Source organism: Sus scrofa, chromosome 4 (genome assembly GCF_000003025.6).
Source record: "Sus scrofa isolate TJ Tabasco breed Duroc chromosome 4, Sscrofa11.1, whole genome shotgun sequence".
Taxonomy (NCBI): domain Eukaryota; kingdom Metazoa; phylum Chordata; class Mammalia; order Artiodactyla; family Suidae; genus Sus; species Sus scrofa.
The window spans coordinates 24,783,839-24,808,604 of NC_010446.5; the positions used below are offsets into that span (position 1 = coordinate 24,783,839).

A 24,766-nucleotide genomic window follows, 5' to 3' on the forward strand; every position below is an offset into this window, starting at 1 on the left:
GATATATAGGTTTAATTTAATTAGCAAGATAGTATAATAAAAACTGTGGCACTAACAAATAAATACGCATATAAATCAATGGAACAGAACAGAGAATCCAGACATAGACCTACACAAATATGCCCAAATAATTTTGACAAATATCCAAAATATTGCAACGGAGGGAAAAAAAAAGCAACTTACCAGCAAATGTTGTTGTAGCAGTTGGACAAAGCCAAAAAAAAAAAAAAAAAAAAATTAACCTTGTCCTAAATCTGATACATCAGACAAAAAGTAATTAATGATAGATCACAATTTGAATGCGAAACCAAAAACTACTAAACTTTTAGAAACACAAATGAGAGAATATTTAGAATCTAAAGCTAAGCAAAAAAACAAAAACCTAAGTCTTTACACCAAAGCAAGAGCAAGATCCATAAAATAAAATATTGTTAAAGAGGACTTCATCAAAATTAAAACCTTTTGCTGTACCAAATAACCTATTAAGAAGATGAAAAGATGAGTTACAGAATGTGAGAAAGATTTGGAAATTACAGAGTGGAGAAAAGTGCTACTATCTGGAATACATAAAAACTTTCATAATCCAACAGTAAAAATCCCTAGTCCTCCAATTAAAATATGGACAAAAGTCATTCCTTACAACTGCATGTGACTTTAGAGTATCTTAGGAGTTCCTGCTGTGGTTCAGCGGTTAACGAACCCAACTAGTATCCAAGAGGACATGGCTTCGATCCCTGGCTTCACTCAGTAGGTTAAGGATCCAGTGTTGCAGTGAGCTGTGGTGTAGGTTGGCAGCTACAGCTCCAATTTGACCCCTAGCCTGGGAATCTCCATACGCCATGGGAAAGGCCCTAAAAAGAAAAAGAAAAAAGAAAAGTATGTTAAATTTGAAAGTTTACTTTAAAAAATAAAGTTATTCTTTTCTGACTCCCTCAAAATCAAGTTTCTATGAATACAAGGGTATATTTTGTACTCTCAATTCTACTGAATTAAGCACTATTACCATCCCTAGGCCAGTTTGATACTGTTGATTGCGATAGCTTTGAAATAGTTTTTAAATAAATAAGTGTGAATCATCCATCTTTGTTTTTCTTTTACAAGATTGTTTTGGCTATTCTGGGTTCTTTGCATTTAATGTAAATATTAGCATCAGTTTGTCAGTTTCAGTAAGAAGAAAAAAAAAAAACAACTGCTGATTATCCTAGGAATTTCTTTGAAAAACTGTTAAAGCTAATAATCAGATACGACAAATTCACAGGATACTAAATCAACATACAAAAGTCAGCTGCATTTCTATACACTGACAGTGAACAATATAAAAAGAAAATAAGTAACAATCCCCTTACAATAGCATAAAAGAAAAAAATACTTAGGAATAAACTTAACCAAGGAAACAAAAACATGTTTCCTGAAAATGACTGAATATTGTAGAAAGAAATTTTTTAAAAACATATCAAAAGATGGGAAAATATCCTGTGTTCACAAATTTGAAGACTTAATATTGTTAAAACCCTCATATTGCCCAAAGTGATATAGTCAGTGCAAACCAAACCAAAATCTCAATGGCATTTTTTATAGAAATTGTGAAACAATCTCAAAATTCATATGGAACTACAAAGGGTCCAAATAGCTAAAATAATCTTGAGAAAGAAAGCTGTAGGCGTCACATTTCCTGATTTTAAAATATATAATTACGCTGCAGTAAAAACAGTAGGGTACTAGAATAAAGACCGAGATTTCAACCAAAGGAACAAGAAATCAAGGACAGAAAAAAAACATATATATAGTCAACTGATCTTCAACAAGTGTGCCATGAATATTCAATGGGTAAAGAATAGTCTCCTCTACAAATGGTATTGGGAAAACTGGATACTCATATGTAAATGAATAAAATTGGATTCTTAATTTATACTACACAAAAAAATCGTCAATATAGATTAAAAACTTAAATATAAGACCCAGACTATAAATTTCCTAGAAGAAAATTTATGGGTAAATCTTCTCAACATTGGTCTTGGCAATAATTTCTTGCATATTATACCAAAATCATGGGCCACAAAAATAAAAATGACAAGAAGGACTATATCAAACTAATAATTTCTATGAAAGAAGGAATATACAGAGTGAAAAGGCAACCTATAGAATGGAACAAAAATATCTGCAAACCATATATCTGGTATAGTGTTAGTAGCCAATATTTATAAAGAACTTCTGCAAATCAACAACTAATAAACAACTCAAAAAGTGGACAAAGGACTTAAAATAGACATTTCTGCAAAAAAATAAAAATAAAAAGACAAACTAGTGGCCTACAGCTATATGAAAACATGGTGAATATTACTAATCATCAGAAAATTGCAAATTCAAACTGCAATGAGATCTCATCATACCTTTTAGGATGGCCATTATCATAAAAAAAAAAATGTTGGTGAGTATTGGAGAAATTGGAGCACTCACTTGTGAACTGAAATGAGAATGTAGTACAGTACTATGGAAAACTTTTTAAAAGAAAGTTTGTCAGGAGACTAAAAATAAAACTGCAATATGATCCAGCAATTCCACTCCTGGGTATTTATCCAGAAGAATTGAAATCAGGATCTCAAAGAGATATTTGCACTCTCATGTTCATTACAACATTACGCACAACAGCCAAGAAGTGGAAACACTCCATATGTCCAATGAGAGGTGAATGCATCAAGAAAATGAGGTGTGTATATACAATGGAAAATTGAAGGAAGTATTGGAGTTCCTGTCATGACTCAGTAGAAACGAATCTGACTATTATCCATGAGAACGCGGGTTCACCCCTGGCCTCACTCAGTGGGTTAAGGATCCAGTGTTGCCTTGAGCTCTGCAGTAGGTCATAGACACGGCTTGGATCTGGCATTGCTGTGGCTGTGGCATAGGCTGGCAGCTACAGCTCTGATTCAATCCCTTGCCTGGGAACCTCTGTATACCACAGTGTTGCCCTAAGACAAAAATTTTTTTTTAAAAAAAGAAGGAAATACTATCATAGTTTACACCCTGGGTGGACCTTGTAAACATCATGCTAAATGATGCAAGTGAGGCACAGAAGAACAAATACTACTTGATTCTACTTATCTGAGATATTCAAAGTAGTTAAATTCAGAGAAGCAAAAAGTAGGATGGCAGTTTCCAAAGGCTATGGAGATGAGAAAATTCAGTTACTGTTAATGGATATAGTGCTTCATTCAAGCAAGACGAAAAAGTCTACAGATCTGCTGTATAAAAATGTACACTCCAAAACTGGTAAGAAGATAGACCTCATATTATGTGTTGTTCACCGCAATAAAACAGTTAATTACTGCTGTTGAATTCTGTACCTTTTTTTTTTTTTTTTTTTTTTTTTGTCTTTTTGCTATTTCTTGGGCCACTCCCGCGGCATATGGAGGTTCCCAGGCTAGGGGTCCAATCGGAGCTGTAGCCACCGGCCTACACCAGAGCCACAGCAACACAGGATCCGAGCCGCGTCTGCAACCTACACCACAGTTCAGGCAACGCCGGATCGTTAACCCACTGAGCAAGGGCAGGGATCGAACCCGCAACCTCATGGTTCCTACTCGGATTCTTTAACCACTGCACCACGACGGGAACTCCATGTACCATTTTTTTTATCACACAAATTTTGTGTGTTGGAAAACTGTGAACTCAAAGATGGAGGGGAAAAGGGACTCTTGTAAATACAATTTGGCACAAAAGCCCAATTGCAATAGATAAACACAAGTGTGGGGGGAGAAAAGTAAAAATTAAGCACAACTGTGAATGTTCTTCTAGCATGGAACTTAGCACAAAAGGAACAGAAGGAATCTTTAAATATCAAAAAATACTGTATAAATCATCATTACATAGTTCTTTACTGTGTAGGAAAGGTAAAATATGGACATAGAAGAAAAAGAGAAAACATCTAAAAATCTACATTGTTAACAAAGTTCTTATTGACAATATAACATAAATCATATAAATTTTAGTTGTTTTTCAAGTATAAATTGACTAAGTGAATATTAAATGTTAAGGTGTGAAAAATACAACACAAGTTATCCAGAAACTGTCAAAGGCTGAATCTTTGGAAATTTGTAATACCGTATTTTTGAGACCAGTTTTCCATAAATACATACTGAATTATATAGATTAGGTTTTGCTTCCACATGTTCTCACAGCAAAATATGCTAATGCTGATCATTGCATTTATTCAGTAATAATACAATAATCTATATTTCCTTGCTATTTCATGTTGTAGTTTGTCATGAAGACAGACTAAGAACTTTTAGTCATTTCATCCTAAGGTATAACATGTGTGATGAATAGATGAACTAATATTGAAGAAAGATCATCAAAGGAGATGAAGCTTCACATGTACTATAAAGAACAGTAAGGAACTGTGAATTTATGAGAGCAATGAATAAGCAAAGTTATTTCCTTTAGAAATGTATAGTATATGAAAGGCGAGTATTGCTTACCAATAAATAACCAGAATCCTAAGCAACTGGATCCTTAAAGAGAAGTGAGAAAAGGTAAAGTATCTATTAAAAAATATGTGAAGGCTAGGGTGCAGCAATTTATAAAAGGACAATGATAAATGAATGAAGCATATAACAAAATGTTTGGTCCTAATACTAGAAAAATGCAAAATGAAATAGTAAGATAATATTTTTTACCTTGCAAAATTTTCCTTGTGAAATATCTAGTGCTGCCAAAATCAGGGTTGGAGGTAGGAAACACTTAATCCCTTATGAAAGTAGCAGATATTTTGACATTTATTGAGGATAGTTTGGCTCTATGTATCTAAATTTAAAATTTAGTACTCTTATTTTTGGAATTCCAATTGCAGGATATATCACACAAGCGCACAAGGCTATGTTTGAAGATGGTTTTTACACCTTTGAAACTACAAAGAATGAAGACTTCATAAGGAGATATGTTGAATCAATTATAGTACAAAAAATTGTAGTAGATGTATACATGTGGGTCCAGAAAAATATCAGTGATATTTTACAAAATTTTTTAAAAATTCAGGAAAATATGCTTAGTATGACTGAGTCTATAAAATATATGTAATGCATAGAAATTATCATATATACTCATATGCCTAGAAAGATTCATGGCCTGGAAAGATAAACTAGTAAGAATGACTAACCTTTTGAACATAAGTAAATGAAGAAAATGTTTTGCTTTTAAAATTTGATTTACTTCTGACCTTTCAAGAGTGAAAGATAAAGATATAAACCTTCCGTTGGAAATATATACTTTATTATTATGAATACTGTGATGTTTACTAAAACCTATATAAACAAAAAGGAAAATAAAACGAAGAATACAGATAAGAAGCTTAAAATAGATGTGATTCCTAATTTGTCTAGAGAAAAAAAAGAAAGGAATTGAAATGCATGAATCAGCAGGCTCTTGAAGAGTTAGTGGACAAAGCTGTGCATGTTATTTCAGGACATATGTCCTTTTTCTAAAACTATCATGGTTATGGGGCTTGAGAATATGTAACAACCCATAGATCAGATTGTAGCTGAAGGGATTCATGCTTGCATTTAGTTATGAAGTTCAAATTGGAAGCTGTTCAGGCAGAAAACTAATAGAAATGGGTGATAGCTAATTAACCTAAGGCTTCAAAGTAATTGCTCTGTAAGAAGCAATTTTAAAAGGGACCTTTCTCTTATTTTATTTTTGAAAATCACAAAATGCCCTATTCAACTTTTGGTACAGGAGCAAAAATATAAGTATGCACACAAATATTGTTTTTTAAAAAAACTTTTACCTTATCCAACTTGGTAATTTTTTGAAAGGGCAAAAGAATCACAGAAACAATGCCACATATCCCATACTGAATATCTCAGACTTAGGACTTAGCCATATATAAAGATAATTAGAGCATATTGCTAAATTAAATACGGCTAGGAGGATAGAGTTATACTGATTAATCCAGCTCTTAGCCAGCCACCTCACCATTAGTCGGTAAAGTCAATTACTCCAAAGCACATAGCTGTTTGGTAGAGATGTGGCACCCCTTTCAAAAACAAGATGCTCTTGTGAAAAGAGTGTGGAATGAACAACATACAGATTAGCCTCCACCTGCCATGATCTATATCCTGGGCTTCCCATCTTTGATTCATGGCTCCTTATACTTTCAAAAAATAGCCATACTTTTATTACATATACTCATTCTTTCTTGGAGAAAGGAGCTTCATGGTAGTTAAGCTTCATGTAAAACACAAAGATGTGGAAATGGCAGGTAGGTGAAGAAACCAGAACTTCTGAAATCATAGATGCCTGTCTCTAGATCTAGCTTTAATTGCCTGTAGACTAGTCTGGATACATGCTGTGGACCACCTTCTCTATTTTATAAATCTTAGGGTTTTACATTAACCAGTGTGACTGCAGAATATATTTATAAAAAAATAATTCTTTAAGAAAAATGGTATGTTTTCCAGTTATCTTTAGGAGTCAAGCTCTCAACAATTTAGACCTCCCACAGAACAAACAGGAAAGTTTAAAAGATGGCTGTTGTCAATCGTCCAGGATTCAATTTTTCTCCTCAGCTTTAGATATCACTCTAAACTTGTGATATCTAAGTTGTGATGTGGTCAGTTTAGGATTGTGCTCCGGCCAAAGAGCAATTATACACGGTTTGTTTGCTTGTTTATGTCTTAGCCATCTCTCTCTCTGCTAGAATCAGAATGCGACAGATCTTCCTAGGCACTTTGGCTGCATGGTAGATATTTGCATACACAAAAAAGTTAGCATGGTTTACTAGGAAAAACTGTAGTTAATTTTTTAAGACCCAAATGCAGACTAACATCATTGAATTTTTCGAGGTTGTTTATATGAGTGTCCACATTAGATTAGAAACTACTTCAGGGAAGATACCAATTAGATGGGAAACTACTTCTCGGATTGTATTTGCATTTTGGATCATGCAATGGATAATGAATCAGAAGTGTGGAGGATTTAATTTCATTAACTGGTTTATAATTACTAATGACAAAATGTATGATAAATGACACATCTTCAAGTATTTTGCTACTTATGTTTTACCTTTTATAACAAAAAGTTAAATAATTTACCTAGCTTTTAAGTTGAATTTACAAAATTATTGTAACATGAGTCTTGGAAAATCAAAAGGGTTTTTCAAAATAATATACATTCTGGAGTTTTCTTGTATCATATAATATTAATTTTTGTTTATTTGTCTTTTGTTACAGGATTTATTTATACATGTGGTGGAACTTTAAAAGGACTTAATGGCACTATAGAAAGCCCTGGTTTTCCATATGGATATCCAAATGGTGCAAACTGTACATGGGTAATAATAGCAGAAGAACGAAATAGAATACAAATTGTTTTTCAGTCATTTGCTCTAGAAGAAGAATACGACTACTTATCCTTATATGATGGACATCCTCATCCTACAAACTTTAGGACAAGGTTAGTGTATTTTAAATGGAAAAAATGGAGGGAGATATTTATTGGGTAAAGTGGTTTATTTTACAAAGAATGCTTAACATTTGTGGTGTGATTATAATAAAATCATATTTGCCATCCAACTGTTATTCATTTGGAAATATATCATCCCATGAACAAATTAGCTCCATATCTCTGACTTCATAATATGAGTTTATTAATATTATCTCTGAAAAAAGTGAATGCAAATTAAGTTGTACCTCTTAAAATAGTTAAAGCTATTTTGTTTTTTAAAATACTTACCTCAGGGCTTCCTTTTTTATGGGCATAACTTTTAGTAAAGTGAAAGCATATCATGTCTTTCAGGGGTATGTTCCCAATTTTAACATATAAAAATATAAAAAATACTTAAAATCAATAATTATATTATAGAAGAATACATTAATTTTAGATAACGTGTATGGTTTATAAAGTCTAAATATCTGAAAAGTAGACCCTTGTATATCATGAGCAGAAACATTCATGTTTCTGTCCACACAAAAGAAATTATTTACTTTTAACTTCTAAGTTGTTCTTCGAAAGTTCTTTTTAGCAAATATGATGTCCAGATATATGAGTAGTTTTGCTGTCTTATCAAAAACTCTTTTTAAATATATATCAACTGTACTTGAGCCAAAAATTTAAAATGTCAGATACTACATATTTCATTCAGTTCTAGACTTTTACCAAGTGTGTATATTTTTTTACCAAGTGTGTATATTTTTCCTTAACTGTAGTATATTTTTTTTAAACTTCTAATTCAAAATATTCTAAGCAGATAATTTTAAGTATGTAAAGACCCTTACATACTTGGTTATGTTTGAGTTATGATTCAGTGATTCTGTTACTGTATACTTGCCTTCCTGATTAACAGGAATCAGACTATCAAATTGAGTTTTGGTATATTCACTGGTTGTCCATATTCTTTGCATTGATTTTTTTCATGATTTTAAATTAAAAATTGATATATATTATCTTCCATTTTTAGTAAGAAGACATATAATAGTGGAGAAACTGTTGAACTAGAAGATAAGATTTGCATTATAGTGTTAGGTTTGTTGTTCACTGGCTGTGTGAGCAATCCATGTCATTTGTGTTTAAACTAGAAGATGTTAATAATAAAGACAGTACCATCCATCTCACCATACTCTTCTGAATATCTCATGAGATAATGTGTGTGAAAATTCTGAGTGAATATAAAGTTCTCTTAATACCACATTTAAACTATTTGTAGTCAGAATGACAGTTAAAAAAAATGTATAGATTTTTTCCAACCACATGTCTCTACAGAGAAAAGTTGAATACAGATAAGGTTTTTTTCTTTCCCTCCCTTCCTTCCTTCTTTCCTTTCTTCCTTCCTCCCTCTCTCTCTCTTTTCTCTACACTTCACATTTATTTACTGAGAATCTCTAACTTAGTTTTCTGCTTCCTTTTACTCTTTTAATACGCATCCATTTCAAATATCTACGGTATAGTAGACACATCAACAGTGCTAGTTCCTCATCGCTGTCAATATGATTAAAATCTCTATATCCTGGTAATGATAGAGCTGGATAGATAGGAAAACATGGCACTGTGTATGTGAGTGTGAGTGTGGATATCTGCTTTCACCTGTACACATTCAATCAGATTATAGGCCATGAAAAAAAAAAAAAAGAAAGATGCTTATTAGAACGTCAATTAAGCTAAATTATTGTATATAAAAGTACAAATATTTTTGTATACTTACTTTGCATCAGCAAAGTTCGCTCTATCATTGGTATAAATATGAAAAAGAAATAAATCTCTCTAAATGTTATCTGGTAGTTTCTATCAATCCACTGATAGTATTATTTGTACAAGGATCTCTCAGATCCTCTCAAAAATGAGGCACACATTTTAATTATACCCCATTCTTTTTTTTTAAAACAATTGTGGACTCTATGAATTTAAAAGCTGATCAGATGGGGAAAATAAATTTATTGCTCTCATTCATTTTTTCCTAATCTGTAAGTGGAGAATAACGACATTTAATTTACAGAGATTTTATGAGGAACACAGTGAAATAAAAGCTCAGTGAAGCAAACCACACACATTTATTAAGTGATATCTGACACTGTGCGAAATATCTTATATTTGTTTTATTTACTTCTCCCCTGTTCAAACAATGTGAAAAGGGATTCCTATTATTAACATCATAATTTTATAACTTGGAAAATGAGACTTATGTTACTTACCCAAGGTTAACACTGTTAAAAGTAGCCAGAGGCAGGATCATCATTGCAATCTAGATTTGTCTTAATTCAGAGCTTAAGCTGATAATAAATAAATAACAAAACAAATATATATACATATAATAAAGATATATCTCCATGGTTTATGCATTGATTTGTAAATTGAATCCAATTCTTTTTAGCCATATTAGGTAAGATTTAATGAAAAACTGTACAGTATATATAAAGATATACACAGAAAGGTCAACTATAACTTTATCCTTCGTATTTGTTTTATGAACTCAATTGTAATGTTTTCTAGAGCATTTTGCTAAGTGTGGATATATAATGCATCTATTGACATTTATGTTTAAAATATTGTTGCTAATATAGAACTGATTTTAAATAGCAAGATTAGGGGAAAAAATCCAATGTGTAACCTATAGCTCCTTCCAGACTGTGCTTAGATACAGCCTGCTGTTTGAATAGAAGACTAAACTGCTCCTGGCAGTTTGATTCATTTTTGTGTTTGTCCTTTGACTCACTGTTTTCTTGCTTTTTCTCTCTTTCACATCCTTACTTAATATATGCCCTTATGGTATATATGCTGTTCTCTTTCAGAAATTGATACTCATGTTTTATTACTTTTAATGAGCTCCAGTAAATTTTTTAAATGGTGTGCTATACTTGCATTGTAATAACACACAAAAGATGATTTGTAGGCCTTATTCTTGCTGGTATAAAGGAATGATGGGTTTTGTAACCACAATTTCATATTTTTAAGCTATTCTCTATAACTCCAATTATTGATGCTTCTGCTTATTTTTCTATGAGTTTTTTAAAATTTATTAAATAAAAATTGATAGTGGTGACTGAATTTGATACTTATAGCAATACACCATTAGAGAACACTTTTATAGTTATACATTTAGCTTAAAATATGCAAATACTGCATTTCTCAATGAGAAAGTTAAAGCAAAAGGTGAAAAACATATCCCTCACTCTCATGAGGCAGAGACATATTCATATATTTAGGGTCATACTGTATATGTTAATTTATATCAATATTTAATCTTCCTACATTAATGTATACATATTCACATGTACTAGAATTTTTGTAAGCATCAAATTTATTGGATGCTTATCATACTATAATTCATTTAATTATTCCATTATAAAATATTTTGCTTTATTTTTTCATAATTCATTCAAATATTAGTATTAATTCAAAGAACATCTTCACATCACCACCCCTAGGTAAAAAGCATTCTGGAAGAAAAAATTTCATTCCAACCTCAATCATGAAAAATGACATGGAGAAGGCTAAGAATCATTCAATGACAAATTATACTGCAGCATCAAAATATTTTATTCATTTTTATTTTACTGTTAAAAACAGATTTTAAGAATGCTTGCTTCCTAAATAGTTTCTAAAGCTGTAATTGAAAAAAGAAGTATGTAATTTAAGAAGATGAAGTTTATGCTGTGACCATTAGTACATTATGACTATGACCTTAAGATATCTCTTTTTTTGGAATTCCTTTCGTGGCACAGTGCTTAACGAGTCCAACTGGTAACCATGAGGTTGTGGGTTGGATCCTTGGCCTTGCTCAGTGGGTTAAGTATCCGGTGTTGCCGTGAGCTGTGGTGTAGGTTGTAGACACGGCTTAGATCCCGAGTCGCTGTGGTTCTGGCATAGGCCGGTGGCTACAGCTCTGATTAGACTCCTAGCCTGGGAATCTCCATATGCCATGGGAGTGGCCCAAGAAAAGGCAAAAAGACAAAAAAATAAATAAAAATAAAAATAAAATAAATAAATAAAATCTTTCTTCAGCTACAAGTTCAGAATAGTTTGTACATGTTGTATCTGTATGCCTTTTTGTATTTGTGAACTAAAGGATTTACTGCAAAATTTCAACTGTAGTTATCTCATGGTGATGGAGGGGTTATGAGGATTTTCTTATTTTCTTACTACTCTTCTATTTCTAAGATTTTAACCTCCAATATACATACCCTGGCTTTAGGAAAAAATATTCTGGTTCCTTTATATCTCTTCTAAATTTTAAGAATATTTCCTCTATATATATAATTTAATGATTTACAGTTTAAATTTCAAACTGGAAAACATGAATATCATTATAAAAATGAACATTGACTAATTCCATTCTCAATAATTTAGGCTGTCAAATGAATCAAAACCATTTCAGGAAACTTTATTTCTGAACTTTTAAAATTTACAATCTAAGTTTACACAGCAAAACAATAATGAAAAGAAATTGTGAAGAGAAAGTACTTTTTAAACTTAAAAAACCTGACACATAAGTAATTAATGTATGTGAAAAATTTTTTTTTCTAAATAATTATTTCTTTATTGTCCAGATAATAGCCCTAAACCAATGGAAGCAACTTTAAGTATACATACTTACATTACTCTTGTTCTCAATGTTGACTAAAGGAGAAAACACTGAATTATACTTTGAATTGTTTAAATAAATAGATATGTAATTAAATTAAAACTTTAAAATTGAGGCATACCTTTGCTACAACTCGATATTCAGACATTAAATGATAAAATTGTTTTAATAAAATATACATAAACTCATGTATCCCATACCCTTATTCATATACAATCATCTTAATCATCCCAGAAAGTTCTATAGTTTTCCTTTCCAATCAATCTCAGCACTTTCACAAACAACTACTATACTAATTTAATCATGAATTTGTTTTTGCCCCTACTAAATATTCATATAAGGTGAATGTTACAGTATGTATTGTTTCGTTTCTGGTCTTTTTCAATTAGCACAATGCTTTTGTGATCCAGCCAATGCTTGTGTGTGCCTACAATTCATTCCTTTCTGTGGCTGAGTAACATTTCATTATATGAATTGTTCATTCTTCTGTTAATGAATATTTGGATTGTTCTAAGTTTTGGGCTACTCTGAATAAAAATACAATGAACATTCATGCATAAGTCTTTTTGTGGATACATTTTCATTTGTCTTGAATCAATATCTAGCAGGGAAATTGTTGGGTTGTTGGGTAAATAGTTGCTTAATTTCATTTTAAAAACTCCCAACAGGTTTCCAAAGTGGTTGTCCCATTTTGATTCCACCATCACTGTATAGGAGCTCTGACTTTCCCGGATCCTTAATAACATTTGAGATTGTCAATCTTCATTGTGTTTTTATTTTGTATCTGTTATAACTAATCATATTAATCACTTTTATATGTGCTTATTGACCACTGATATATCTTATAAAGTGTTCAAATATTTTCCTATTTTTAAATTGGGTGTTTATTTTTCTTGATATTGTTACATTTGTCTTTATATCAATTTTTATTTAAAATATATGCATACAAATATTTTCTTTCAATCTATGACTTGCTTTTTCATTTTTGTACACTATCTTTAGATTAGCTGGTTTTAAATTTTGACAAAGTCAAATATTTTATTTGTAGTGCTTTCTATATAATCTTGACAAATACTTGCCTATCCAAAGATGGAAATATATTCTCCTGTATTTCCTTCTGAAGCTTTAAAATTTTAGACTTGATATTTAGGTCTATGATCAGTCTCGAAGATGTAAAGGAGTCTAGATTCATTTTCATCTATCTGGATAGTATACTGAACAAGAAAGGAACAGAACCTATTTTTAAAAAATCCTAGAAATGACAACTACATAAATTATATATGCCAGCTGGCTGATTCTGAACACAGACATTGTTACAATTAAGCATATTTTAAGTAGTTTTTAAAACACAACTACTTGATTAAATAAATTTTGCTAGAGAAAGTTCTGTTCTGATTTTTTTTTCTCCCTATCTCTATGATAAAACCATGCTTTACACCTTTTAATTTTTATTACTTGGTGTGATTATATATAATTAATTTACACCTTTTTATTCATAGTCACAAAATACACTTCATTGTTGCTAAATTCTCTAAACTTCATTTATCCCCTTACTGTTACTGAATATCAAATATTTACCCAGCATTTTTTTCTCAGTACATTGAGGGATAGATATAAAAGATATAATTTATTCTGTCACTACGTCTTGTTCATTTTACAAATTCATTGGATTTGTAACATAACCATAGAATTCACAAACCTAAGGGACATAATCAAGAAATAGTAATTAGAATGAATAAACAGCAATCTATAGCTTGAATTCCCACTTGTGTAATTGGTAGACTTTCCTCCTTCAGAAAATGTTGGCAGTTTCCCTGTAAAAGTTCTTGAGCAGCCACTATACTTCTCTTCTTACATGATTAATCTTGTCTCCTCTCCTTTCTCCTTTACTTCCCGAATTTCTTATCTAACCTCCTAATACTCATGTTAAAGACTCTTCCTCATAATTGCTGCTCCTTTCAATGCAACACAGTGATCTGTCTCCTTCCTTTTAGGTATAATGTTGAGGTAGAGAACAACTGTTCCAGAAATTATTAGAAAATATCTAATTATTATTAATATCTAATTATTAGAAAATATCTAGACCATAGAAACAAATGGCCATAGGGCATACTTTATGGCAGTGCACTCTATTGATTTAACTCCACTCCCAAGTCCCTGTCTTCAGGCTATCAAAAGGGTTTGACTGAGAGTGATGTAACCCAATTCAAGTTGCTGCCTCTGAAGACATCCCCTTTAGAGTCAGAACCAGTTGCTCTATCCTGATCTCTCTCATATAATAAAATGTCTGAGAAATACAGATGCTCTAATGCCTGACATATTGGCATAGTGTGTGTGTGTGTGTATGTAGTAATTGCATATATAATATTAACATCTGTATACTCAATAAATAAAAGAGAAGTAATACCAGGTTATTTTCATTTATTTATTATATTAATGAGATCCAAATGTCAATGTGAATTTTGCTTACTCTTTTTCTGGACTTTGGTAATTGCCTTTTCTAGATACAGACTGGAGAAAACACAGAAATTGAGGGGAAAGTTGTTATATTGTAGCTAGTCTTCTCCTCCCCATAATGTTAATTTACTTAGGACTATTGCAGTGCCATAAGGCATGCAAGTGAATTAGAAAAAAATGCCAATTAAAATTTTGATGCACCTTAGGCAGTTAATGACTCTTTTCCTCAGATATCATTCCTCACTTTGGAGTATTCAAAATAAATGAATGGATAGATCTCAAGGACAGACGGGGTTTCTACAACTTTTTGTCAACATAAAAGACTCATTCAAATCTGAGTAAGGCAAGGATTCAAGAGTATAAACAATCATTTGTTGTTTATACTAGGCATATTGCCAAAACGAATTAAGGTGGCTTTTAGTAAAGAAACAGACTAAATTAAACCATTAAAACAGGGGTTAAAACATAAAACAAAGGATGTCAACATGAAATTTAAACACCTTGTTCCATGGATTATATTTATTCAATCTTTATAGCAAATCTGTGAAAGGTTTATTTCTGTTAGCCTGTTTTGAATAAAGCAGCACTGATATCCTCAAGGCAAATTGCACATGGTGTTATAAGTCACTAACTGGCAATATTTCTTGTGCTAATCACTCATTCTTCACAAATATGCATTTTTCATCTGTTAAAGTAGCATAATCAAAATGTTTGATTATCTCACAGAGGGCAACTTGATGTTCTAATAAATCCACATGTTTTTAATAACTAAAATTTTTATTTAGCAGTCTAAAACTCTAAATAAAAATTTTAGATTAGGCATCCTACATTAACTCTTCTTGAATTATTTTAGATTGTAAATGTATATATATATATATATATATTCAAAGAAAATCTATATGTACTCTGTATCTGTTCAAACTAACATTTTCTGAATGTGCAGGCTATATCAGGCTATTTATATGCAATTCTCATAACATCATTTCAGATATGCTTCTCAATACTCCTATTAAATAGATGAGAAAATTAAATTTCAGAAATATCAATAACTTCTCCAAGATCACAAAATTAGGTTTTCAAGAGACAGAAGTTTGAATCTAGATCATTTGGAGTACAGCTCATAGGTTACATTTATTTATATTTTCCAACTATACTATTTCTGAATGATGGATTAGAAGATTTACTTTAAACTAGATAACTACAGAATCAGACTTTTGCCAACCATTTATTTTATTATGTAATTTTACTAAATCTAAATTAAAAGGTCAAGAACATTAAAGGGTATAATAACCCATATTTATATTACTTTTTAAAAAACTATCCTTTTGCTGTTATGACATACATCCAAAGGCATATTTGTGTCATAAAAATGGTTGCATCAAAGAGAACTATTTTTGGAGTTCTCCTGTGGCTCATCGGGTTAAGGATCTGGCGTTGTCACTGTAGCAGCTAGGGTTGCTCTGTTTGATCCCTGGCCCAGGAACTCCAACATGCAACGAGTATAGCCAGAAAAGAAAAAAAGAGAGAACTATTCCTTCATCGTCGTTTTAAATTTGATATTTTTTAAAATATCTAGAAGATATTGAGCCCTCATAGAAAAGGGGTTAAATTTATCTAGTATAAAAATATATAATTAAATCATGGTCTTATATTTTTTAGAAATATTGAAGACATTTCACTGTATCTTTAAATGGTATTTTAAGAAAAAGATCACAAATTAACCATAGATAAATTCAAAAGTGGTATTAACAAATTCTTAACTTATATTTATTTATAAACATTATAATAACATAGGCCAAGGGTAGGAAAATTATTTTAAAAGATGTAAAAAACACACTAATTTTTAAAATAATCTTCCTCACTAAATGCAGATTCTCAAACACTAATATTGGAAAATATTGGTGGTCATAAATTTATACATACACATATACCAAATGTAAGGACTTTACAAAATCAGTGGCAAAATCTGGTAATAAAATATTATCTTCACACTTCTATATATTAGAAAATAATATATATATATGCACTATCTATATATATATACACACACTACATTTCTTTAAAATTTTTCTTCTTTGAGGTATTTGAAGTATTTTATTCAAAAATAAAATTTCAGAATCTTGCCATATATGTGACTCTTTGCTTGGTGGATGGAAGGGCTGAAAAAATGCAGAGAATATGGAAACTTGCCACAAAAGTTACCAATATATTTGCAGTAATTATTTTTTTTTTTACTTGCATGAACCAATCGGAGCAATCTCATTCATTCATTTTAAAAATAATGATTTCTAATTACAAAAGTCAAATTATTTGTGGGTGAGATGTGATTACTGGAAAATATTTAACTAAAAAAAAGTTATTACTAATACAATCCACTGCCACATCAGACCTACGCTATAGTGGTACTATTTGATCTATCAATTCATATTTCCATGTGAATTTCCTATATTCACTTTATATGCTCTATGTATCATATAGATTATAGAGCATTATACCTGCATGAACACCAATATACCTACAATTTTACAAAGACGGTGACAATATTTGTTTCTTCCCTATCCCATCTCTGGCCTTGCTCTGATTTCTCACCAGGATCAAGCTATCATTTCCTCAATTTTCTTCAGAAATACAGTTTAATCCTACATGCATGACCCTCTAAATAAACAAAGTTAATTTTTCTTATTTGTAAGTTTTATAAAATATGTATCATACTTTTATGGTTTTCTGAGGCTTGATTTTGACTCAACACAATATTTCTAAGAGTCATTCATGTGGTAGCACATTGCTGTAGTTCACCAGTTGTCATTCTTTATTCAATCTTATGCATATATTATACTTCACTTATGAATATAATGTACTATATTGATTTATAAAATATAAAACCTTGCATTGTTTTTAATTTTTCTATTACAAAGAATGTCACTATGAATAAACTTGTATATATTTTCTGATACAGAATGGAAGGGATTCTCTCAGATGCCAGAGAAGAAGGCCTGGTTCAATAAATAGAGGACGTAATTGTTCAAATTTGCTTTCATTTACATAATGTAAATTATTTCCCCAAGTGATCTACCACTTTAAAATACCACCAACAATGTATAGTAAACAATTTCTAATGTACAATGTCTCCATATTGGACATGTTCAACACAATATTTTTCAGGGATCTTAATTTTCGACAGTACATTGAATGTAAAATACTGTCTTGTGGTTTGAGTTTGTGTTTTTCTGATTGCAATAAACTTTCCTTAGGTTTGTCTTCGACTCCTGAGGGTTTGGATTTAAGGCAGGGAAAAAACACATGAATCAATGAAAATTCTAGGTTTTATTGTCATGAAAAACTGAAAAAAGAAACTCTCTAGTTATGCTTTTCTGAAGAAGTTACAGAATGATCATGTTTGGGTGGAGATGGAAGTTAAGGACTTTTGTTTGGTTGTGATAATTTTAAAGCCTAATAATCACACAGGAGCAACATCAAGTGAGGATTCAGATACACAAATCTGGAGTTGAGGGGAGAAAAGTAGCAATGTTAAACCATGGTGTTGGACAAAAACACATTGGACCTGAGAGAGAAAATGTCTGACTGAGGTATGGGTTCTCCAGTACAGAGACCCTAGAGGTCAGAAAAATACAGTGCAGGGGGATATAAAAGACAGAGGCCAAGGAAGTAAGAGGAAGTCAAGTGAGCATGGTCTCTGAGGAGCAAGGCAGAAGGAAGCACAATGAACCTCCAGGACACATGCTGAGATCAAGCCTTCCTCAAGTTCAAAGAGAGTTAGGAATTTATTGGATTTAGTGACATAGAGGTCATTTGAAACTTTGATAAAAGTTATTTTTTTCCAGTGGCATTGAGAGCAAAATTCAGACTGAACTAGATGGGGTCAGGGGAGAATGGGAAGAAAGGAAATGGAAACAATAATTAGAGATCATTTTCTATATGATGAACTTTTAATGTAAAGTTGGCAAAAATAGGATACAATCCAGAGGGAAATATGGAAATGACAGAAGTTATTTTAATTATATATGCATTATGTGTGTTTACTTATCCGTATTTATTTGATGCAAGATCATCGGTTTCAGGCTAATAGGAGTAACTTTGTAAAGAAAGAAAACAGTTGCCAGAACGTGTTCGCAAATGAGATGAGATAGGGTCTGGTGAACGAGGCAAGGCAGTGGACTTAGGAAGAATGAGAAGTTCATTCTTAAGAACATGCTTTCTTAGCTATTACCCTACATGGTCACATCTGAGGTGAATATGCAGGATGTCTTTTTGTGGCCTTCAGAACTTCCCTATAATTCCAGTCTGTGTTAAGGCTCCCTCAAAGTTGTTTTTTATCCTGGTTTAGGATGGTTTGGCAATATAATTCCCACAATAATTTAGTAAGACTGCGGTCTTTTTGCTTTCCTTGAGTTTCATGTAACTAACTATATTCAAAGTTGTCATATTTCTTTTCTAAACATAATTCTAAAATAGAATAGCACCACTAATCTCACTGTTATTTCATAACTTTGAGGTCCTTGTTCTCTAATACTTATTCATCTTTTCAAATAATAGTGTTTGTATCCAGAAGATAGCTATTCCAGTTATGGAATATTATTCTGTATAAACTCTCTTTTCTTTGAACTCTGCTTGTAAAGCAGCTAAATCTTGATGAACCCTTTTTTTGTAATATATATTCTATATTACGGTACCTTTGTAAAGGCAAATCTATTATAATAATTTCTAAAGGCAGGCAACATTTTTGCACAACACTTTCTGGCTTTTTAAGCCTCTTTCTCTAAAATTAAAAGCTCAGTAAGCTAATGATAAACCCTCAAAGTCACTGGGGAAAAACATGCTTTACCAAATGCTGTGCCACTGCCTAAAATAAATCTTTACATTTCTAGCATGTGATATCTATTTCCTCAACACCCATTGCCAACTGCTAAGTCAATGGTACATATTTTACGCTTTTGTTATGGCAGTATAACACATAAAAAGCTATTCCACAAATATTTTACAAATAAGCAGATAAGTAGCCAAAAAAGGACAGAGAATTATTCTAGTTTTAATACTATGCTAATTATAAAAAATAACCGTCAAATACTCTAGCTTAAAAATAACAAAATGTCACCAGAAAGTCATATGGATTCTTTTTCAAATGATACAATTTTCTCTTTTCCTGTAGACAATATACCAATTACTATGCATTCAATGGGGAAATAGTGAGGAGTTCCTGGCATGCCGCAGTGGTTAATGAATCTGACCAGGAACCATGAGGTTGCGGGTTTGATCCCTGGCCTTGCTCAGTGGGTTAAGCATTCGGCCTTGCCCTGAGCTGTGGTGTAGGTCACAGATGCGGCTCGGATCCCGCACTGCTGTGGCTGTGGTGTAGGCCGGCAGCTACAGTTCCGATTAGACCCCTAGCCTGGGAACCTCCATGTGCTGTGGATGAGGCCCTAGAAAAGACAAAAAAAAAAAAAAAAAAAAAAAATAGGGAAATAGTGAAAAATTGTTCTTTTCTCTTCTATGTCCCTTTAACAAACTGAGTATAAATAGAAAGCTGTGGTCAGAACGTTTTGATGTAGGCATTGTGTGCAGATAGATCCTCCAGGGAGATTTTCCCTTTTTATCCTCTTTTTGCTCCTGAATCCCTGCTGTTTACTTTCCTCTCTATAACCCTCCTCTATAATTGGACCTTGAATTCTAAGTTATGAATTTTTCATTTCTTCTCTCTCCTGTGGATTTAACCTAATATGTAACCCAGTATCTTTAGGCTCTCCTCCATCATCAACTCCCCATGCTTCGTCCACATCTTTGCAGAGGGGCTGATATAGACAAAGATTTCTGCTAATCTCTTGAGATTTGCTTCCTCTATCCTGGGATAATAAAAGAATGTTAAAATAGTAAGATGTTACATTAGGTGATATATAAGTTCTTGATTAATTCATAGTAGAGGTTTAATAAAATGCTTGTTTATTGAAAATTTAAAAGCAGTTTTTAATCATGAAGCTGATTCACTGAGTTTACCTATTTCTTCTCCTTTATTGATGTTGAGGTCAATAAAAGAAAATAAGATTTTGAAAATGATCATTTAACTTTACATTTCAAGGGTTCATAAATATAAAATGAATCCCATGATTTTTTGTTTGCTTTTGTTTCTTTATATGGCCACACCTGCAGCATATGGAAGTTCCCAGGTAGGGGTTGAATCTGTGCTGCAGCTGAGGCTGATGCTACCTACAGCCACAGCCAACACCAGATCTGAGTCATATCTGTGGCCTACACTGCAGCTTGCAGCAATGCCATACTTTACTGAGTAAGCCCAGGGAATCCTTCCTGAAACCTCATGAAGACTACATAGGGCCTTAACCGGCTGAGCCACAATGGGAACTGCTCCCATTATTGTTGTATATCAATGTTTTTTATTCTACAGAAAACCTCATATAGGTTAAAATACTTAAGTATTTTTTAAACATGTTTTGAGAGATTCCTAGTAGAATTATTTCCAAGAACAAATGAAAATCATGAGGAAACACTTTTATATAAAGCTTTTATAAAAGCCTAAGTTTTAATTTTTGAACATTTTCCCAACTATGCTGTTCTCATTATGTCTTTCTTCACTGCATATAAATACTAAATTTCCTAGATGCAAACTATTGCCTTTGGAGTAGATAAGCAATGAGATCGTGCTATATAGCACTGGGAACTATGTTTAGTCCCTTATGATGGAGCATGATAATGTGAGAAAAAAGAATGTATACATGTATGTATAAATGGGTCACTTTGCTATATAGTCAAAAATCTACAGAACACTGTAAGCCAGCTATAATGGAAAAAATAAAAATCATTATAAATAAAAAAAAGAAAAAACCAACAAAATAACACACTAAATTTTCACTATGGTATCAATCATTTCCTTACCACTATCTAATTCATCTTATTATTCTCTGTTAGTTCATGCAACTAATATGTTACTGTGCATTGACCAAGGCCCGCTGATTGAAAATATTCATCAAAATATTCACTAAAAATATTCTTTGTACATATCAACCAACTTTATTTTGTTCCACATTATCTGTTCTGCTTACTATCACATCTGAAACACTATAATGAATGCCAAAAACCTACATTTCCCTACAGAATTTTAAATTCTGTAAGTAAATCAAATATGTTACCAAAAAACTATAACAAACTTCTGTCATGAAAAGATTCTATACTTGTTTAAAAATAAAATTGTCATCTCTGGAATACACAATAATTGAACATAAAAAGGCCATATAATCTGTTCTTGATCTTGAATAGACAGGAAGTCTTTGTGGTTGGGGGGAGTATATTTTCCTTTCTACCTCTGATACTAAGTAGGATACTAATATGATGTAAACATTTAATAATATTTGGCTGATGAATAGGTCAGAGATGACTATTAGCTTGAATAAAATGTTTTAATTTCATTAATTTATTCAGATTAAATTTAATTTTATCTTGGGATGATTCACTGGAATGATATATCTTTGTCATCTGATTTATTGCTGCTTCAAATTGATAGGTAAAATTATCATATTAAGTTCTCACAATTAACTTTAATATGTTCTGTGAACTAATTTGGACATTCAGTTCCAGAATGTTATTATGTAAATATGCCTGATGAAAATAACAACAATGCACAAAATTATGAGTGAATAATTTAAAAAATGAACTATTGGGACAAAATATTATTGCAAAACAACTGTAACATTGATATTGGTAATCAGTATTACCATTTTTATAGTCAATGAAAAGTATATTACTGTATTTATATGTATGCAACCATATATCTTTGATGATCACATTTGTGGGTATGTGTGCATGTATTTCATGTATAATTTTATAATTTCATATTTAATTATGGATTTTTATCTTTTATTTGACAACTTCAAAAATGCCAGGTATTAATCAATTGAGCCCAATAATGTTGGCATATTCCTTATAAGAATATTTTTCTTCTATTGTTCAATATTGAAAATTTTTTCCACATAAGCACTATTTTCCAGTTTAATAATCAAGATTGGCTAATATTCATTCAAATAATATTTTCTTCCCATATCATCGTCTTTATTAAAGAGTATTTCTCCTACTTCACGTTCAAGTAAACCCTTCTATATGGCAAGGAAAAAAAATCACTAAATGCTCCCTTCCTATGATTTTTTTTTTTTATTCTGGTGTCTAGTTTTCATTTGCAGCCTGTATAATTTTTTATTGAAGTTGACTTGCAATTTTGTGTTAGTTCCTAGTGTATAGCAAAGTGATTCAGTTATAAATATATAAATAAATGTATATTATTTTACATTCTTTTTCACTATAGGTTTTTACAAGGTTTTGGATATAATTCCCTGTGCTATTCTGTAGGACCTTGTTGTTCATTGCCGCCTATATTTTTAAAGATGTTTTATAGAAGTACAATACACATGAGTCTAAATTATGTTTTGAGTTTGATGAATTATGTTTAAATGAATATATCCATGAAATTAGCACTATGATCAGGAAAAGAATACTGTCTCCTTTCAATCACCAATCCCTTATTCCTCCTCTTTGGGTAACAACTCTCCTAACATGTAACATGAGATATTAATTTTGCTTGTTTTTTAAATGGAAAGACACAGTAGGTGATCTTTACCTATGGCTTCTTTTGTTCAACTTCATTTTAATGAAATTCCATGATATTGTTGTATCTAGTTGAATTTTATTTGTTTCCATTGCTATATGGTTTTGCATTGTATAGGTTACTTTACCTCCTTCACTATTGATGGACTTCTGAGTTGTTTCCAGTTTGTGATTATTATCAATAGTGCTGCTATGATGTTCCTATCCATATCCTCTCATGAACATGTTTAGGCATTTCTGTTGGGTATATAGCTAGATGGATAATTCACATTTCATAGATACTGTCTAAACATTTTTAAAATTAGTTGTACTATTTTACATAGTTAAAAGCTGTATTTGCAAGTTTAATTGTTCTACATTCTTATCAATACTTCGTATTGTCAACCTTTTATTTTTAACCAATCTACTGTTTGTTTTCACATAGCATTCTGGTTTTAATCAATATTTTCTTAATGAATAACGAGTTGAACACCTTGTAATTGTTTTATGCTTACTGGATGTCCTATTATAGGAAATGCTGTTCAAGTCCTTGTTCATATTTCTATGGGACTGTCTGCTTTGTTGTTAACAATCTGTAGGGGATTCTTTCTATATTCTTAATAAGAATTCTACCACTTTTTGTCTTAGTTTTTTTCACTTTTTTTAGTATTTTCACTTTCTTAACTACATCTTTCAATAACTTGATGTTATTAAATTTAATGTACTAGGAGTTATCAAACTTTTATTTCATTAATCATTAATTCTTAAGTGTTTTATTAAAAAATATTATTCCAGGTCACAAAGATATTTTCCTAGTATTTTTATTGCTATTAATTTTTAACATTTAGATGCGCAATATAAATGGAATTTGTTTTTGTGTATGCTGCGAAGAACAGAACATAGTTTATATATTTTGTTTATTTTCTTTTTCTTTTCCGTGAGTATATAATTGACTCAGCACCATGTATAGAAAACAATCCTTTCCCTATTGCACCTCAGTTTTTCAGTTTAAGTAGCTATCTATGTATGGTTCTTTTACTGGACTCTCCATTCTAATTTCTCTGGTCTACTGCTAAACCTTGAATTAATATTGAGCTGACTTAAATACTGTTTTTATAATAGGGCATGTCATCTCATAGGGTACCTCCTTCAGCTTTGTAGTAATTAATTTATTAAAATCACATGGCTATTCTTCTCTTCAATTTAATATATTAATTTAATATGATGATTTAATTGAAAATATATAAATATTACAATTAATATATTAACATAAAATATTTAGTTTTTTCTTATGAAGCATTATATGCTTTCCTTTTTATAGCATAGGACAGCTATAAAAAACATAGTGTTTAATTTTATTAGAACATAACACAACCGTGTTTCTTTCTATATACTCCTTCCATAAAATGCTTTGTTTCTTGGTTGGGTTCTACCATGAAGCCAACCAATTTCCTATCTGATTGCTCTCTGGGATTTGTTTTTTTTGTTTGCTTGTTTGTTTTTAATTGAATGCTGAAAGAGGGCACTACTGTGGGACCACTCTTCAGAACTACATGTTAGAGATAATGTTGACTGGTTTTCTGATTTGAACAAGGTTTGTGTTTCTTATCTAAGACAGAAGGAGGAGAGAGAATT

General features: G+C 31.4%; 1 protein-coding gene across 5 annotated transcripts in view; it reads left to right on the forward strand.

The window, feature by feature from the left end:
* CSMD3 (CUB and Sushi multiple domains 3) overlaps positions 1-24,766 on the forward strand; it is a 1,223,593-nt gene that overhangs the window by 135,975 nt on the left and 1,062,852 nt on the right. For all 5 annotated transcript variants that reach the window (XM_021090582.1, XM_021090583.1, XM_021090584.1 and 2 more), the window contains exon 2: positions 7,230-7,452. In XM_021090582.1, the coding sequence (XP_020946241.1) occupies positions 7,230-7,452 (223 nt within the window). The remainder of the gene's footprint in view (positions 1-7,229; positions 7,453-24,766) is intronic.